General features: G+C 42.1%; 2 protein-coding genes across 2 annotated transcripts in view; one reads left to right on the top strand and one right to left on the bottom strand.

Annotated features, from left to right (window-relative positions):
* eaf1 (ELL associated factor 1) overlaps window positions 1-1,634 on the top strand; it is a 22,595-nt gene extending 20,961 nt beyond the window's left edge. Inside the window, exon 7 of the mRNA XM_070835351.1 lies at window positions 1,573-1,634. The gene's annotated coding sequence lies outside the window, so the exon portion shown is untranslated. The remainder of the gene's footprint in view (window positions 1-1,572) is intronic.
* bmper (BMP binding endothelial regulator) overlaps window positions 1-20,354 on the bottom strand; it is a 26,496-nt gene extending 6,142 nt beyond the window's left edge. The window contains exons 1-10 of the mRNA XM_070834916.1: window positions 20,312-20,354; window positions 17,762-17,847; window positions 8,360-8,459; window positions 5,164-5,246; window positions 4,499-4,589; window positions 3,886-3,968; window positions 2,343-2,442; window positions 1,852-1,961; window positions 1,566-1,700; window positions 1,106-1,210 (exon numbers count right to left, since the gene is read on the bottom strand). Coding sequence (XP_070691017.1) covers window positions 1,106-1,210; window positions 1,566-1,700; window positions 1,852-1,961; window positions 2,343-2,442; window positions 3,886-3,968; window positions 4,499-4,589; window positions 5,164-5,246; window positions 8,360-8,459; window positions 17,762-17,847; window positions 20,312-20,354 — 936 coding nt within the window. The remainder of the gene's footprint in view (window positions 1-1,105; window positions 1,211-1,565; window positions 1,701-1,851; window positions 1,962-2,342; window positions 2,443-3,885; window positions 3,969-4,498; window positions 4,590-5,163; window positions 5,247-8,359; window positions 8,460-17,761; window positions 17,848-20,311) is intronic.

Raw genomic sequence — 20,354 nt, 5'->3', positions numbered from 1 at the left:
CAGACATGACACACCAACAGACTGCTGGTGTTACTTCCTTTGTCCATACGGTCTACGGTCATACAGTAGGATGCATGCGCTTAGTAGAAGTTACTGTAGATTTTACCAGACAACAATTGCTGACTGAGTGTCGCACACAGTGATGTTAATGAGAAGAAGAAGAAATATGGAACCTGAAGGAAAATGAAATAAATCCTAAACATAATCGATGGAGCGGCTGCAGTATGCCATCCTGTTTCCCTACATAGTCATTATGACATGGTGGAAGAGAAGGTGCCTTCCTAGCTGCCAACAATAATTTACATACAACATAATTGATATCATGAACGCTTATTTCAAAGTGCTGATGCCCAAACGTGAGAAATCTATTATATTTGAAATAAACAACCAAGCTGTTGAAAAACTCCTACATCAGCCTGCAGTTCCACAAACAACAGGTGAGGGCTTGTTGTAACCGCTGGAAGCGTGTGAACTTGGACTAATGCTGCCTGCGTGACCGCTGGCAGCCAGCGGTATGTGAGGAATCCACTCCATCACCCACCGGCCCACAGATGACCCCTGAGTGGCCTCTGTGACAGGTGAACGCTGCACAAACCGTCCTCCTGCCAGCAGCTTCCAGAGCGTTTGACAGCTAACCCTACTGTTTGGCTGTGCACATAATTACTAATGTGCTTAAGGGGTATCTTTGTAATGTAGAGAAGACACCTCACTGTTCTAGAAAAGTCCTGGAAAGTGACAAGTTCACTACTGACTTTAGTCACACCAGTCCCCCGAAGGACAGTGTGTATCTACTTTTTATTATGTGTACTTTTTACTAAATGACTGAATTACCTACATATATTCTATTCTATTCTATTCTATTCTATCAGTTCAGCTTTTTGGGTGGTTATTGCCAGTCTGGCAGTAAATCAGAGCATCGTCGCTGGTCACGCATGTGAAGTGAAGATGATGGCTTTAGTCGCGGGCTGTGAAGTGTGAGTGTCACACACATAAGACAGAGAGGGGAAACGAATGACATGTAGTGACACAGACAATGTTGGCGGCTGTTAATAAATTGCAGGTCAAACAACAACTTTGATAGCATGATGTAATCCCTGTCACTCACTGAGGGGCAGCTTGTGATTGGTACACACTGTTTGGGCCGACATTCGATGCTTCCTTTAACACAGGCACAGAGAGTGCAGTTCACTGACGACCACATGTCTCCTTCCTGCAGGAGAGACAGAACACACCAGAATCACAATTCAACCATCGAGACACATCCAACCACCACTCAGCTATCATTTATCTATCCACCCGTCCATCCACCCATCTGTCTGCAGGTTCACATTGTGTGCTGTACATCCATTCATCCAACCATTGTCCATCCATTCATCCATCCATCATTCATTTCCACCATGTCCACTTATCTATCATTCATCCATCCATATAGTAAATCCATTCCTCCGTCCATCTTTTATCTATCTGCATCCCAGCAGTAGTCCATCATTCATACATTTATCTGTCCATCATTCATTTATTCATTATCCATTCTTCTTTCCTTCTCTTCTTCTCTGCTATCTCACCCTGTAGATCTTGTTCCGGACTCTGCAGTACTTAACCTCCTCCACCTTCACGTAGGACAGACACTCCTCGCAGCACTGATTGCTGTGGCAACTCCCTGGCCGAGAGCACCGCCTCTTGCACACCACTGTGGAATCCTGGGAGGAAGAAGGGTATCCATCGGAATTAGATGTAGGATTAATCATTCATTGATGTTTTGTCAATATTGGGGTTGTGGAATAAACTTTAGATCACATAGATCTGCTGTGATGACAGTGGAGGATGAGTGTTTGACATGTAGGCCGGTACCTTGCAGGTGCAAGTGGTGCAGTTGTCATGTATGAAGGACGCACCATTCTCATAAACTTCACTGTGGAACAGACAGCTTCCTAAAGACAAATCAAACACCTTCCTCTGACCTGAAAGAGTACAAGGAAATGAGTCAATCATAAGAAAGAGAGGCACCAAAACTCACATTCACGAGTTGAGTTGTGTTATGTAGCTTGCTCACAGTCCCTTTTACCCTTTTCTATTCAAGTGCGAATTCAGTCATTGACCTCCACTAAACCTACCAATTTCCCTGAAACTGCCTTTGCAGTTATGTTGAGACATGATGAGACACACACATGATGCACACAGCCAGTGACAAGTTAGTTGTGGAAATGTGGAAATCATGATGTGCTAGACGCCACACAGCAAGTGGTGCCCCCCCCCCAAGAAATAAAGAAGAAATGATGGATTAACAATGCTTAACATTAAAAAGAAAAAAAAACAGACAGGTGATGATTACTGGACTTTACCGAGACATTTGGGACAGCATTGCCCAGGTGGGGTGTGGCTGAGGTGGGCGGGGCAGGACAGGACAGGACACACGTCCCTCATGCAGAGGGTCCGCCCTCCCTGGAACAACAACAACACACTATTCAATCATTGTGTCATCGTCCTTCATGCAGTGATTTTTTGAATTGGATAAACTCCCTGAATATTTGGGAGGAGTGTTGCAAAAACCTTTAGAAATGATTATATTTCAATCAGTGGTGTCTGGAGAAGTGAGTGCTCATAATTAACGCCCCTAACTCTTTTTGAAGCCTGTTTGGCCCATAGTCACTTACAGTGACATGTAAGATTACTCCTGCATAGTTAGGTCACTAAGAAATAGGTGTACATTGTCCATTGTCACTTAACTTATGCTGTTTAACTTCAGAGAGTAAAGATCACAGGTCACAGAAAAGGTGCAGATTTTGCTGTTAGCATTGTTCAAGCCTGTTACACTGATGTAAATACACAGATAACTGATGAACACAAACGTTTGACAGCATGGAGAACCTTTAGAACCCATTTTAGTAGGCTTAGACAAAATGAGCACAGTGGGGGAGAGAAGAATCACCTACCAGCTCAGTGCTCTTGACGCTGACACCATATTCAAGACACTTGGTTTGACAGAAAGGATCAAAAACGGTATCAAAACTCATTTGGATCTAATATTTCTGGATAGAAAAACACAGCTGAAAGCTGGGCCCTGGGCATATTTAAAGGCTTCTCTGAATCTTATATAATGATCAATTTATATTCAAGAGCAGATTAATAGTTATTGAATTATTTGAAATGAAATGTTACATCAGGCAGCACAGTAATGAGGAGCTGTTGGTTCAGTCTTATCCTAAGATTGTAACAATGGAAGAATGGAATTGTGTTGAATTGAGGAGAGACTATGGTATGTAGGGTTTTTAACAATCAGGCCAACATGAACATGAGGAGAAGAGGAGCTCGCCACACGCCTTGTGCTTCTATACTTTCCTTTAGATGAAAATGCAAGCAAGAGGAAAGGGAAAAAACATATTTTGTAAAGTAGGTGAAATGCTACTGCTCAGAGACACAGAGACACAGCGTAGGAAATAACAATAAGACATTTCTACACATCTAGAAGTACATGCACATGTTTTTGTGTGTTCTCTTCCACCTCTTACACTGTGTGTGTGTGCATGTGTTAACACAGGCTACAGGTCGGCCCAAGTAGGTGCAAGCTTGTAATGCTCTAATGTGTTTATGGACAAATCTGTAGGGTTTGTTTGTGTAATGTGGGAGGAGGTGGGAAAGGGGGAGGAAGAGGGAAAGGGGGACACAGAGAGGTAGGAGTAAGGGAGGAAAAAAAAATCAGGAAGAGGATGTTGTTCCAACCAAAGGTTTGTGACTCCCTCGAGACTCCAAAACTAACTTATTTAGAGGACAGAGGCCTCACTCACAACCACTCATACACAGGTCAGATTGTAAAAGCAACAAAATGTGTGTGTGTGTGTGTGTGTGTGTGTGTGTGTGTGTGTGTGTGTGTGTGTGTGTACTCACAGTACAGGTGCACTTGATGCAGGGTTTGCCCTCTGGACTGAACTCCTCCTGTTCTTTGTATAAATGACCCTCAAAGATACAACCTGCCAGGAGGAAGTCACACACATTTCAAACACTTCACTGACCCGATGCTCCGGAAACATCCTGGGATGGTAAATAAGAGTTTTACTAACTGGCACATAAAAGCCGGCTAATCAAATGACAATGTTTAACTTTTGTTAAACTTTTCTTTTTTCCAAATGATTTGTGTCTCTATATGCATAAGCAGTGAAGAAAAACACTAACATACACAAAGTAATGTCTCAAGAATCACAGCTGAACAAGAAATATGACTTGATGATATGACAAATATGAATATCTGCCAAGTCCCTTTTTTACTTGTTTTGATTTTACTTTTTTGATTTTCAACTCAAGTCAAAACCAAAGTTGAAATTATCCATAATCTGCAGAGTTTCCCACAGGATTTGAAATCCCATCTTGGTCATTCTAGTGGAGAGAATAATGACTTTCACTAAAAACATGAACGACTGTCTTTCATTCTAATTGAACGCTTTCAAAGATTTGAAATAAAAACATCTACACTTTAACACATTAAGCAGAAGGGAGCACTCACTGGGACAGGTGGGGCAGCACTTCTTGGGGTGGATTTTGGGGTTCTTGCAGTGGACAACACACTGCACCTCCGCCTCAGTGATGACACCTTCCTGCCACAACCAGGAGGGAAACACTTTCTCAAGCTTGGGCATTATCACATCTCATCTGTCCCTCCATCCCTCCGTCATGTCCTCCTTTCTGTTTCAGTGGTTCCAAACCCAGCCCCTTCCTTCCACTCCTTGTTCCCTCCTTGCTTATATGTCCCTGACTTTCTTTTCTTTTTCCAAGCCATCCCTCTTTTGACCTTTTTCTTAACCCTTTCTTCTTACCAATGTTTCTCTCCTGCTTGTCTCTTGCTTTCATCTTTTCCTTCTCCCTCTTTTTCCCTTTTCTTCTTTTATTTAATTCCTTCCTTTGCTCTTTCTATTCTATATTTGCTTCCTCCTTTCCTTCCCTCCATCTCTTTCTTTGCTCCATACATCCCTGTCTCTTTTCTTTCCCTTGCCTATTGTCCATCCTTCCCCTTTATCTCTACCTTCCTCTAACAACAGCATGTTTTTTCAGATCGGAGGTCAGAGGTTCCCACATGACGGCTGAGTTGAAACAACACTGTCTGCTCACTTCACCTCTCTTCTGCTGACAGTACAAACATACAAACACACACACACACACACACACACACACCTGACAGCGTCTGGTTACGCAGGGTTTGGCGGAGCTGGTCCAGGATACTGAGCTGTTATAAGATCGTCCATCCAGCATGCAACCTGAGAGAGAGAGAGACAGAGAGAGAGTGAGAGAGAGAGAGTGACAGAGAGAGAGATGAGAGAGAGAGAGAGAGAGAGAGAGACAGAGAGAGAGAGAGAGAGAGAGAGAAAGAGAAAGAGTGACAGAGAGTGACAGAGAGAGAGACAGAGAGAGAGAGACATAATACAAGACTTTATTCATTTTCATACAATTTAATAAACAAAATTTGACCCGTGTCTCTATTGTATTTATTCATTTATCTATTTATTGTTCAGTTTATTTAGGAAACATGTTTTTCAGTCAAAAGATCATGTGAATAAAACTCCATTAACCTGAAATGTATATTCATATGTATAATGGTTATTCAGAAAGAGAGATCGGGGTGTTGAGATTCATCCTCCTTATAAAAGGACACAGCTGGAAATGGTAATAAGAGTGAAAGTACACACTAATGGTGCCATGTAACCAAACGTGTGGCTTCAGTCTGCTGCCGTTACACACACAAGTAGTTTTTGTGTGTAAGGTATGCAAGATCTATCTATCTATCTATCTATCTATCTATCTATCTATATATATATATATATATCTATCTATCTATCTATCTATCTATCTATCTATCTATCTATCTATCTATCTATCTATATATATCTATATAGATATATATATATATTTCTTGCTCCTTTGTTACTTGCTTTTGTTTCCTCTGCAAATCCCAATTAATGTGAGTCAGACTCCAAGTCTCCCTGTCTCTTTAAATGGTCTAAATGTATACACTCTTTCTGAGTTTACATTTGATAAACTTTGGTGTTAATAATCAATACATACACACTAATCTCTACCTCAGTCTCTCACATAGACACACACTGCAGTGGTCTTTGGATCTAACAGCTGCTCAGTAACTCCACACCCATTGACTTGTCCACTCAGCACTTAATGAATAGCCTATTCATTTCACCCTATTTACAGTAAGTGGTCTCAGATCAATGTTTCCATACAATGAAACTTGATCATAACCATTGATCTGCTTTCCTCAGTGAAACACAAACCCTCTCATACTGTATCACTTCAGGGGATGACATATAGTGTCTCGGAGAAGAAAAGATTAGATGGCAGGGGTTCCCACAGAGACTCACATCCTGTTCAGTCTTCACTAACACAGACTGAAATGACAGCACGTCTTCGTTTCTCTGATACGTTGATATTCTCCAGAACTAATAAGGGAGGCGGAAAATTCTAAGAATCAAGTTTGTATAGAATAAAAACCTGCACAAAAGGTCCCATATTCTGCTCATTTAAAAGTTCATACTTGTGTTTGGAGGTCCTACTCGAACTACAACAAGTTTACATGATGTTAAGTTAAAAAACACAATATTTATTCTCATAATAGACATGACTGCTGCTGCTGCAGCTATTTTCAGCCTCCGCCTCGTTCTAGAGGAACAGAACAATCTAATGCTTCGCTTTGCCTTCGATATCTTTGGGTTTGGCGGTAGCTGGTGTTTGGGAAGAAAAACCAGAGGAAGACAGACAGGTGGATTCAGGAGGTTTTCAGCGGGTGGGGACAGTCGGTCTGCAGACAGTCGGGAAGAGGGCACATGATCGGCTAATCCCCTTATGACATCACAAAGGGAGCCAAAATCTAAACAGGGTGTTTTCATTCACATTTACTGAAAGATGGAGCAGAAGAAAAAGCGGCAGGATGGTCTTCTCTCATAGTCTGGCAGTCCTCAGGCACATAATTATGTTGAAAAAACATTTAAAAGTAAATTTAGCAAAATATGGGACCTTTACATACATTTGAAGCCAAGTATAACTCAGTACTTGACATAAAGTGGTAATTCAGGCAGTTTTAAACTAAATTGTGATAAAAGTTGGAGGTGCTGGGGTGTTTCCCAAAGCAGAGACACAGAGGGGTTCTAAATGTGGTCACAACAGCCACAAATCAACCACACAATAGCACATTAACATGGGTGACTGTGGTGACGAGGGGCCTTCCAGGTCTGAGTCGAGCTCTTTCCACCTTTCTTAATAAAGTGCTGTGTTATAAACTGCAAACAAAAGGGCTGCTCCCTGCTGAGGGCTAGAGAGGTAGGTGTGTGTGTGAGTGTGTGTGTGTGTGTTCCTGTACTGGCTAAATAACGGGGACAGGTTTTTAACCAACAGAGGATTGTTTGTGGGGATAGGTAAAGGCTGGGGTTAGACATTTAGTGATGATCGGTAAGGGTGGGGTTGGCTGGGGAATGCGTTATTTCAGAAGAAGTACAAGGGTGCACGTGTGTGTATTCCTATATAAAACCACATGGCTTCATAAAGATCCCCCAAATGAGGACTTTTTAGTTGCTTCTAAATAAAACAAATAAATGTCTGTGAAGTCACTATCTATTGCCAAATAACACCATAGGGATTGGACCTGTGGCCCTCTCCTGGGATCATGGACTGGATGTCAATTCGACATTCCCAGGAAAAATCACAAGGGGGCGTCCATCAACCATCAGCGGTCGATCTGCCAGAGAGAGCGGGCAAAAGTGGCCAACTGTTTTCTCTGGTCTCTGCTGAGTGTATATGAGTAAATGTCTACTGTGGCCGAGCATTTTTAACAGTGTGTGGTTAGAATTTAACTTTTGTTTTAAGATTAAGATCAGGATGAGGATCAGGATGAGGATTGGACACACCACTGGGTGCTTGATGGGCATTCAACATCCTATCCTAGCAGAGAAGTCCACATGTAGGAGCTGATGCTGCTTCACATTTTCTGTTAAACTGCATGACGCCTCCGTTTAGTTGAAGATTGCTGAGAATAACAGTGATGGGTTCTTAAAGTTTAAACATCTGCACGTGTGACAGCCGATGTGAGGAGAGAATGTGAAGAGGATGTGCATGTAGGAGTAAGGTACATAAAGTGGTTCCTAAAGGCTGTGTGTGTGTGTGTGTGTGTGTGTGTGTGTGTGTGTGTGTGAGTGAGGCCCTCTTTCTGTACTAATGTGTTATCACAGTCTCCTCTTCTTCTTCCTGTGGTCCGATAATACACCATCCCTGTTATAGTCACTGCTGGTATCTTGCAATATCATGGCCAAAGGAATGAGCACAGACATCCCGTTGTGTTTCTGATAAGAGTGCAGTGACTGTGTCTCACCTTTACACCTCTCACAGCAGGCTCCAGTCTGTTTCACCACCAGAGCACAGTCCTCAGAGACCAGCGGACATTTCTCCTGTTTGCAGTCTGCCTTCCCCTCCTGTAGCACAGAGACAGAGACAAGAGTTAATGACACACTCTTTAGCTCTATTTCCATTCAGCTCAAATGTGCTCTCATTATGATAAGAAGTATTGTTATCATTAGTAGTAGTATATAATAAAAAAGTCTTGTTTTAGTTTGGCCACCAGGTTTCAGCTGAAGTCATCTCTGCTTCTTTAACGGTTCTCTATAACATGAAATAGTCCTGACTAAATACACAGCAACAAAGCCAAGGTTGGAAAACAAGCATGTTTAGGTATTATTTATGACCTGACTTGTGTGGTGCCTCTGCAGTCTTTATGACCACTTAAAGCACATTAACACAACAGTAATATTCACCCATTCACACAGTGATGGGAGACTGCCAACAATCAAGAAGGAACTAATCAGTCTCACACATAATTTGGAGCAATATGGGTTCACTGTCTTGCCCAGGGACACTTGAACATTGAGACTGGAGGAGCCAGAGATTGAAGCGCTGAGCCACAGCTGTCCACAGCCAGGCTGCTTTGTCAGGACTCTGTGGTCGTAGTTTGATCAACAAACAGGTAATTCTGCAAGTATTTTGTCAAACCAAAGAATTGGACAGATTCAAATTTAATGGCAGTCCATTCAACAGCTGCCGTCAGTCAGCCTTGGGTCACTAGCACGGCCAAAAGTCATCTCAATTGGACTTGAAATGTTTTCACAACAGCAGGTTTCACATGATACACCACCTTTGTGCTCTGCTATTAGACTCCATCACAGATGTGAAGTTTGCTGCTTGAGTCCAAAATAAATAAAGTCTTCAGAGTTTAGCTGTGAATTTTCCCACCAACTCAACAGCCCTCCTGTCACCAGAAACATTACACACTGTATCCCTCATCACCACTAACTGCACTGTGGGACTGGACTGTAACGGAGCCTGTTTAGTCCACTTGACTTTCACACCCAGCTTTTATTGCTGATTTTATCCACAAACTCTGTGTTTTACTTTATACACTGTGAGAGTTTTTAAAGTGGAGACTGGCAGGGCTCGCGGCCCCGTGGCTCTGCAGCAGGCGGCTCTAACAGGGTGAAAATAAATCAGGGTGGTTTAATATAGCAGCAGAGCTCCAAATAAACCCCAACCACACAGAGGACAGATGATGTCATGACAGAGGAGGGAGGAGAGGGACAGAGGTGGAAAGAGGAGATGGAGAAAGTAAAATAGGATTAAAAAGGACTGAATCTCCCTTTTCACATTCAGTTTCACCCGTAAAGCTACCAGTAACTTTCCATGTGAACACGAGTTCATGCTTTGGAAGAGCTGATCGGGCCGTGCAGTATTAGGCTAAATAGCTCGGATTATTATCTAACCTGAATAGATGTTTGATCTCTTATTCTCTTTACCACACACAGCACCGTCTGACCACGGTGCCACTTATCTCACTCCTGTTTATAGATGAAAGAGGGGACCACAGAGGAGGAGGGGTCTGGTCAAATGAGCAGCACAGCACAGCAGAGAGCTGATGCTCCCTGTTTCACAAAATGCTGTGAAACAGGTGAGTAGAGCGTTTGATCAACACTGGAACATGCATTTCATCTTAGAGCGACACGTGCTACAAAATCATCCTTTAAATGAATAGTAACAGCTCCTCCTCAGTTTTCAATTAGGAGTGCCTCTAGGTGGTAGGTATGTTTTGTTTCTAATTATTGCTATGATATTGTAGAATCATTTTATCATTCTATGTCCTGACAAGAACTCCCAGATCTGCCTTTCTTTTAGAAGCTCCTAAAGTGTTCCATTATCATTATCATTGGTAGGATAATCACCATTATTATCATTATATACTTGATTGATAATTATACCTACACAAGTAGACAGCTGTGTCTTCTTATCTGCCCTCACACAAGCAGGAACTCTTCAAACCTGCGTTTAAGCTACAGGAGTTGGTTGCTGGACTCCAAAATGTTCTTTCTGACCGGCCAAACACAAGCCTCTAGCTGCTACAACATGTTAATAGCACCATTCCCACTGCATGGAAGCCCCAGTTGCAGTAGTAAAAAGTTCCCACCACAACATATCACATGCGTTAAAACATGCAAGCAACTCTAGCAGCCTCACAATCGTGACAGCTGTGGCTCAGAAGCAGAGAGGGCCAAAGAACTGCAGTCGGTCCCCAACTCCTCCAGTCCACATGTCCAAGTGTCCTTGGGCAAGACACTGTGCTTCGTTGTGTGAGTGTATGTGTGAATTGGTTCGTTCGAGATGAGCTGCGCCTCGCCTGTAAAGTGGACAAGATCGGGGGGCAGCAGCAGCGGGGGGGGTGGTGACAAACAGCTGCAGTCACGTCAGACGGTTTCTAGCGTCCTTCAAACAATCAACAGTAAGTCACAGAAATGTTTACATCCTGTTAGATTCATCACAGCAGTGTAACCACTTTTCACAGTCGTCTAAGTTTGTCAGTTCTACTTTTCTCACAGCTCCATACAGATCTGTTTTTTATTGATTTATTTATATTTGCAATGTGGAACTGTGTTTTTATCTGCCATTGTAGCCTTGAAGAGCACTACTTCATATTTCATGTTATTCACATAATCTATAATAGTAGTAGTAGTATTCAATATCTATGATTATAAGTGTTGTTAGAACTGTTATTATCATTATTACTGTTGTTATTATCATTGTTATTAAATCTTTATTGATCAACATAAGAGCAATACAATCTAGCGTTAAATAGTCCAGTTGCACAGAAAATGTGGATTTCATAGATGCTGTGCCCAGGCCTCTTTATACATTCATGCCTGGCTCTAAAAACTGCAGCCACCTTTATCATTGCCGCCGCATGCATGACGTCAGAGCGAGTCGGGATCAAATCTAACCAGCGTGCATTATGCACAGCAGCACAACTGTTGTCGCTGACAGTGTGGCAACCTCACAGTGTCCATGGGTGACTGTGAATGTAGCGTCAGAGTGCCTTGACTGGTCGAAAAGACTAAAGAGTCAGTATAAAAGTGCAACTAAATGAGCAACTGTGCTCTGTGTTAGTGTTTCATCACTGGAGTAGTCCTTCAAAGAGATGTGGACAATGTGGTCGCCAAGGTCATATCCTTCTCTCTCTGTCTCTCTCTCTCTCTCTCTCTGTCTCTCTGCTACCCATTTGCACAAAGTGGTGTTAGTACATGTGGTTCCTCCCAACTTTCACCCTTCTTGTCGTGGGGTCAAAGGTCAAAATGGGTCACCACGCCTTATAAACACTCCGCATACCACCACGGCACCAGGGCTGGTCGACTGGATTGCTGTCTGTGGCCCACACACACACACACACACACACACACACACACACGCACGCACACACGCACACACGCACACACACACACACACACACACACACACACAGTGGGATCAAGCAGTGGTATGCTTGTAAAGGAGAGTGAGTCAGAGATTGTGATTTTTGGGTCTGTGTGTAGATGCTACTACATGGACAAACAAGGATTTCAGTGTATCATGAATTACTGATTCAGTGTGCTTTTATTTACTTATGTTGTACACAGAAATAAAACTAAAACTAAAGAAAAGTGTCAGAATCTTTGGAAGAAACCAGAGCTTCACGGTTTTCACCTGCCCATGACACATCAACTGAGCTGCTGAATGTCTGAACATCACAGAGACACAAGGGTTGAGTGGGAGACTAAAATTGTCTTGAAACATAATCAAGTTTTATCCATGGCTTTTCAAATTTAATCAATTCAATTCAATCATTACTAACCAAATTAGTGAGGGTTAAGGTCAACAGTAATTCCATTATCGACCAATTTCACAAGCTTGAACTGTTCAGCTTCAGAAAACAGCACCACTTCTTATGCCTGAATCATTCTGCTTGTTTTATCCGGCTTTTGAAGTGGACATTAAACCACAGAAAATAAAGTGGTTTTGATGAGAATATTTGGGAAATATCAAATTCATAAGCAGGGCTGGATCTTTTCTGAGTCCATAAACCTTCAGAAAATGTTTCCAGAAGCTGAAAAGAGCCCTCAAATCCTTCTGCACTCACTGAGAACAACATGACAAGTGAGTTTAAATACCAACATAGAAAGACGACTTGTTCCTTCAGATTTAGAGATCAGTATCACTTATATCATTTCTTTCTCATTTTATCGCCATTGATCTTTTCTTCTTCACGAATGGTTAACAAATCTTTCATCATCACTCCTGCCTCTTTCTTTCTTCCATCATTCGTCACTTTCTCTTCCTCTCTCTACAGCTGTTTCTCTTCTTTTCTTTCTTTTTTCCTTTCCCATTTTCATTTCAGCCTAACAAGCTTCACTGGCCTGAACACCCTTTGTACTCTTTCTTATTCTCTCACTCTTTGTTGTTCCATTTTTAATCACTCTTGACTGTTTTTGAGATGCCCCCCCCTCCCAAAAAAACCCCACCTCTTCCTTTTCATGCTTACCTCTGTCATGGTGAAGTGTAGAGAGATCAGTCAGGGTCTGTCATCACAGGAGAGGAGCTCTTAACCTAAAGGCCCACATAAGCCCTTGAACATCACCCCTCCTGATCCCCCAGATCTTAACCCCATTTGGCACCTTGACCTCTCACCTTTCACCCTTCCTCAAATACAAACAGGTCACGACCCCCTGCCAGAGAAAGGAGCCACAGTAGCTTAGGGATGAGATGCAGATGGAAACCAATTCCCTTGTTTCAACAAGTCGTCTTTTTGCAGGAGGGGAGCTGAATGTCCATGTGCTGAATTCCTAAATATGCCTGCTTCATATATTTAGTATTTTTGGAAAGTGGGAAATTTTAAATAAAGTTATGAGGGTTTGAACAAAATTTGCTGCATGAGTTTTGTGCTGGTGACCTCTGATGTAATCGTGATGCAGGCAGGCATCTATTTAGTGTTTCCACTGGTAAGTCTATTACTACAAAGTTCTTGAAGACTAGACACTGTTTTACACAGGTAATTATGGTCACAAGGTCCCAGAGCCCAAGCTGCCATCTCCCTATTGCTTGTTTTGTTTAACGGTGTATATATAACAATATATTTCTGTGATCAGTTATAATGAATTAATGATCCTGTTGATGACACATCTTCTGTTGAATGACTCACAAATGAATGTCCTAACTTTCTAATCAGTAGGCACTGTCATCAGCCCTATAAAATCCTGTACTCTCTCCTTTGCTTTGGTTTCTCTCATAAAGACTCTTCTGGTATTTGGGCCACAATAATGTTTAATTAGTTCATCATATTCCTGAGTTCATTCGCTGGATGTATTCATTGTGGCTGTTGGGACTGATTACTGCAGAGGTTCTGAGATTGGTTTAACTTCTCATCGCTCTTCCATCTCTTGTGCCTTCTTTATGTTATCCTCCTCACTTGTTACCACTCCGTTTGCAGATGACAAGTGACACAACTGAGAAAGAAGGCAGAGACTGGAAAACAATGGTACATTTAGTTTTATCTATTCATTTTATTCCTCACATGTAGCCTGAATTCTGCCTTTATTCTAGATACAGTGGGGAATACAGTAGAGCTGGTGTTGGTTCTGTGTTATCAGGTACATCCAGTAAACCTCACCCCTTCTGCATTTCTTTGCTGCTGTTTTAGTTGAGATACTGACAGGAAATGACCTTTGAGCTCTCTCTCAGATCAATCACAGCTATAGAGTGTAAAACACCTCACCCACAAGTTTTATGCATAGTTCACCTGGAATGTTTGTTTGACAATTAACAGGCTGCTGCAACCTCTGACCCTTGACCTCCTCACTGTTGTAATGTTGGACATGAAGGAGTGGAGGCTTGTTCAGATATTAATTGACAAGAGAAGCAAATTAAATGCCTGTTTGTTGGTGAACCTTTATATGAAGATTATCTATGACACCCCATCCAGTTCTTACTACCAGTTCTTATTTTGATTGGCTGTCTTTTAGTGGGACCAGAATAAGATGCAAGATGCCTGTTTACAAAAATACAGCTATTATTCCACCTGGCTTTGCAGTGAAAGCTCCTGTTCTTATTATCCCATGATGGTGTATTATTCCTTGAAAAATGGCATTTACAGGTTTTGGTGAACACAAGAGAGAATCTGAAATACAGCAGTAGTAGCAGAGTGGAAGAAAGGCGAGCAAACGGAGGAAGAGCTGATGAGAGATTGGAAAAAGACACAAAGATTAACAGACAGATAGATGGGGAGGATAAAGAGGGTCACAGAGATGATCTGTTATCTTGGATGTGACTCCATCCAAGATAAGGGATCATCATGGCGACCACCCTGTCAGTCAGTCTGTCAGCCACATCCACTCCTGGCCCCATTACAACGCTTGGCCTCACCCCAACCCACACAATGGCTCTTCTATGTGTGTCCGTGTGTGTGTGTGTGTGTGTGTGTGTGTGTGTACTCTGGAAGGTACTCTGCCCTGATGGCTCCCCAACCCCCAAGAGACAGCATGACAACATAGAAAGTCCATCATTTGGGGGATGAATGAAGTGGAAGTGTAGTCACTGGAAAATACTATTAGCAGACACGTAGACTACAGACCTGGTTTAACCTAGATGTTATGTTACCAAGCATGGGAACGTCTGGTTCTGACGGTCAAAACGGTCAAACTTTGAGATGTTTCTCCAGCAAAAACTCAACTTTCATCACAATTTTTGCATTATCAATTAGTTTTTGAGCTGTTATTTAACCATGAAGCCCCAGTTATTGTTGGCAATACAAGTTTTTGTCATATGTCTACAAATACATAAGTGATCATACGGAACAAGCTGTCAAAATCTTTTTATGTGTAGATTAAAATCTTTCTTTGCACACCAAACAAAGAGCAATTATCTCTCTCTTCGGATTTTTGTCATGGAGAAGATAGAACTATATACTGTAGATGTTCTTTGACTTAGAAAGACCATTAAAACATTAAATTTACCAGGCAAACGTGGTGGCCACTGTGAGGAGAAGTGACATCAAGCTGATGTGAGTTTGTGGTCGAAGGCAAACAAAAACATGAATCTGGGGTTTAAAGTTTTAGGGGATAAACAAAGGCAAAACTCAATAAAGATTGAGCTCTGAAGGTTCGTAAGTCAGTGTGTGTGTGTGTGTGTGTATGTGCAGGGTGTGGGTGATATGTGTGTGTGTGTGTGTGTGTGTGTGTAGGGGGGTTAAAGTAGAGATGAAAGGCCGGCCATTGCCTGCTGATGACTGATAGCATTCAGCAGGGCTTTGGCTGATGTCTGCCTGATAACATAGAGGACGGCTCAGTTAGACTGCTGGCCAAGGAGAGCCTTACAGCAGCCAGTCAGAAGCCAATGAAATCTTTTAAAAAGCCAATAAGGAGCTGCAGTTTGGGTGCTGAAAGTTGTATTTGCCATGAATAAGTCTTGTGTAAACTGTACAAGGCAACGAAGCGTCAATATACGACAAAGTAACAGCCAATGAGGAGGCCTTGTTCTCTGATGTTCTTCTGCTTTTATTTTGTTGTATCAGACCACTTGTATTACAGCTCATATATCATGACAGCTAAAGACCAAAACAAGAAGGGAAAATCCTCTGTAATCTCCAACTGTCAGTTTAAAGTAGTAGGAAAGAGGCGTCTGTCAGATTGTTTAACAGCACTCCAAAGCACCTGTCTGACACCAGACTACATTCTCTACATGTCTTGAATCATTTTATACACAATCCCCCAAAATATTTTAATATAACTACCATATTTGGTTTAATTGGAAAACGTGTGGTCTCCACAGGAACTTATGTACCAACACTTCTACTGGGTAGATAGGAGGTCACTATAGCCACGTGTCCACCCAAAGTACCCAGAAATGTTTTCAAAAAACCAAAAGGTTCCTTCAGCTGTTGTCTGCACTGTGGTCCTGCAATCATTAGGCACATTAGTCCACTGACTGTTTGCGCACAACTATACAACAAACTGCTTTCTTCTGTAACTCCATGTTGATGTGTCTAAGGACAATGAACAAAAGGCAAACTGTCTATACAGGCAGTTTGCAGCTCCAAGTTTTTAAATCAACTTCTGTGAGAAGTCAACTTATCTCTAAGTTCAGTGCTTTAAGCTCCACACCCAAAGTTCCTGGACTTTGAAAGGTACCACTCTGTGAGCATGGACTTTCTGAGGGGTACTCAGAGGTAGAGTGAAGATCAGCAGTTTGATCCCCAGCTCAGACACTGAACCCCAACCTGCCATCAGTGTATGAATGATGGGTGAATATGAATTATCATGTTAAAGTGCTAGAAAGGCGCTACAGTCCATTTACCATCTAATTCAGACACAGGTCTCTGTGGTGGAAATGCAGGGACCAGGTTTCCTACAAAAGGTTCCTAGTCCCTGGGGACAGTTCCTGCGATGAAAACATTGCTTATGTTTCAAACAGTTCGTCGGATCATCAAACAGCATCTGAAGCCCCTTCCCCCACACCTGTCATTTGTGGGAATCTTGTAAGGGGAGGCTACATCCCACAACTTTTGAAACTTTCTAAAACAGACAGTCTGACAAATAACATCAACTTCACACAGTGATTAGCCAGTTGTCTCTTACTTCACTTTTTACTTTTTTTTGTACTTGAACTTGTGCACATGCACACGCACAGTATATCAGCCCTGAAGGTGACACCCGTGTGCTCCCTGGATGGTAAACTTAGACCAGGTGATGCCTTTTAAAAACCAAAACCTCTCTTACTGCTGAGATAGTGACACAGAAAAGCCTTGATGGTCCAACCTCATCCACTAAAGCAAAGACCTCTGCCGCAGTAATGGGGGGTTAAGAGGCTTGTGTGGGTTTGGGGTTTAAAGAGCACATGTTCCAGGATAGAACGTCCCCCACCACTTCATGTTTCATCGCTCTCAGACAAAGACAGAGTTGCATTAAAAATGACTCTCAAGTTAAAAATCTGCATCCTGACACAAAACATCTTCTGAATGAAAAGTTGCATTACAACAACCAGTTTTACAATTATAGATCAAATAATTGCATAATACATTTTAAATCACAGTATCAGCTTTATGTTCTACTAAAAACATACCTAAAAACTTTATCATCAAATCAAACAATCCATGCTGCACGTCTTGCCTAACATCCCGCCAATAACTTTCAAGTCAAGCTCGATCGTGGTGTTACAAATCTCTCACAATCTTTCGATAAGAAATACCACACAAAGCTCAATAATAAGCTGTGCAAATATCACTATCAGTGCTTAGAGAGGTCATTTTATCGGCCCCAGTGGAAAACCTGAAGCAGCAATTATACATCGACTTGTCAACAGGACATGTGGCAAGTAAAACTGCAAGCTCTGCAATACATTAGATAGTGCAGACAGGGAAGCTAGCTGTTCTTACCAGACATATGCAAGTGATGCAGGGGTTGTCGGTGATGTTAGGGATGTGGAGAACTTCTCCTTCATTCTCACAGCTGGCCTCTGTACCTGTGAAGGACAGCGGGAAGGTGACAAAGGTGAGTTGCAGGCTGAGAAGGCGGGACTCTATGAAACACGGGTCTAAACCAACCCTCCTTATTTATACAATCATCTGTCGAGGCGTATGATGTTATGCGTCATACGTCTCATGTTAAATAAACTGTGAACTGAATCATAACCACCACGGCTATTTAAAGTTGCAGTCATCTATATTTCTATATTAACCAGCACTGCTGATCGTGACGAACCAGAGACTTATCACATCTACTCTGCAGTTCTCCTTCTGCCGTCTTTATGCCCTACAACTTTACACTTTTGGTTCAGGATCACCACCCTCATTAAAGTCGCTGACATTAGACTCTACATATATGCTAATGTGCTGCTAGATCTGTAAACAGGCAGCTGTTTCAAACGGGTTCACCATAACAACTCTTCAGGGGGTAAAAGGACAGTGTTGTACTCACACAATGTTCTCAATATTACTGAATATTACAGCTTTAACTTTTTGGTTGGGTTTTCATGAGACAAATGTTGAGGCAGCCGTGCAGGCAGGAACCTGATACTTTAGAGGGCCAGTTTGCCGGACTGATACCACACATATCAAAAATTATGGTAACAGTAAATATTGCACAGTTAACTTAATAACTCCAAAAAGACACACACACAAAAACATTGGAATAATCAAAATCAAGGTTGAATATACGTGAATTGCTGCAGTTTATTACACTATCAACATACACCACTACAGACATGTCAGTAATACACTGATACTACAGGGGCTGATACTACTGGCCCAGGCCATACACTGTTTTAGTATCAGGGTGCATTTAAAGCCTGTGGGTTCTGACTGGATTATTTAAACTCTGCAGTTTTTCTTGCGACATTTAAACTGAGGTCTTAAAACATGAGTCTGCCAGTATGTTACGAGAGCAAATGTAATCTGAACCAATTACAGGAAACGACCCCAAACACAAGGGTTTATGGGTAGAAGCAGACAGATGTCAACATCTCAGGGAAAGCAGCTCCTCCTGCTCCGAGAGCTGCAGCAGAAAGAAACATAGCACAGACAAATGATCAGCTGTCTGGTCATGTGTACATGTGGGCTTCGTTTTGACTCTCCAAAATGAGAACTTCCTTTCCAATAGGAGATTCTTGTCATAAGCTGGGAGTTGAACCAGGGTCATCATCGCTCTGTTAAGTGTCCCACTACTTCCTGTTTCTTCCTATGATCCTATCTTCTCCCTCTGGGGAAAAGAATTTCTCTCATTGTTTGATATCATGAAATTCGACTGGACACTGGACTGTACTTGCCTGATATCAGACAGAACTTGTCACACTCCATTTCCATCTTCAGTCTGGCATCACCTCCACTCTACCTGATATCAGTGGGCACAGGTTCATTCAAATTCGATCCCTTGCCCCAATCACTAGAGACCAACATAGCCAAACTCTTTCATTAGAGAGAGACCCAACGATTCAGGAATTCAACATTAAGGATTCAAGAATCCCCACATGAGCAGCATCAGGTATTATATTAGGACACAGTGGAGGAAGAACTCCCCTTTAACAGGAAGAAACCTCAGAAGTGGGGGGGGGGCTTTCTGTCGGGGTCCTTAGTTAGTTAGACATAGCACAGTTCGCTAATCTGCGATACTGACTGGATAATGTCTTTTCCAACTATCTGCTTGTTTTTTCCATCATGAAGGTTTATTGATTTATGTCTTATTTATTTCTGGTTCGTTTTCTGCTGTAGCTGTTCTGCTGCGTTTTCTCAATGTGGAAACTTTAAGGGACATCTATAAGCACTAAAGGTCCTAATAATTTAAACTGCTACTTCTGAACACATGTCGTAATCAGAAAAGGAAAGACCACGACTATTTGGAGCAATATGTGGTCGTCTCATATCAGCGTACTGTGACCTCTGACTCTTCATTAGTTCACTGTCTGCTGTGTTGAAATGTTGGTGATTTAGGAACTGTCCTTTCGCCATAGTCCTCCCCCACATGAACGCAGTTTAAGCTAACATTAACAAAGTCTGCTCTCTCTGTTAGATCTGGAGAAGTTTTCACCTCAACAAGCCCAACGAACAACATCCTAACTTCTGTTACCTAAAGGCGCTGTATGATACCACTCTCTCCTTGTACTTGCAATACTAAGACTAACTAGCTCTACACTGCATGTTATATGAATGTTTTAATGTATATAGCCATCAAGTGCATACTGTAGTTAAAATCAATTTTACAAGGTAGTCTGGGGATTATTTATCGCTAGTGGTTTGTTAACACAACATTCACCAGAAGTGAACGCCCCTGACCGGTTAGGGTTAGGGTGTCCCCAGCTGGGGGAAAGCCAAACCCACATTCACTCTTGTTTTGGAATGAGCTTTTCCACTTGGCGGTTCACTTCACTGCATTTGCATTTTGTCAGTGCTGTGTCTGCCATTTTTGCAGTTTCCTCTTGGCTGTATACTTACAGTCTGGTACCTGGTTGCTATTTGCTGCAGGCGACACACCCAT

This window comes from Pempheris klunzingeri, chromosome 8 (genome assembly GCF_042242105.1).
Source record: "Pempheris klunzingeri isolate RE-2024b chromosome 8, fPemKlu1.hap1, whole genome shotgun sequence".
NCBI lineage: Eukaryota > Metazoa > Chordata > Actinopteri > Acropomatiformes > Pempheridae > Pempheris > Pempheris klunzingeri.
The sequence above is the reverse complement of the archived record's forward strand: the minus strand, read 5'-3'. Positions and strand labels throughout refer to the sequence as shown.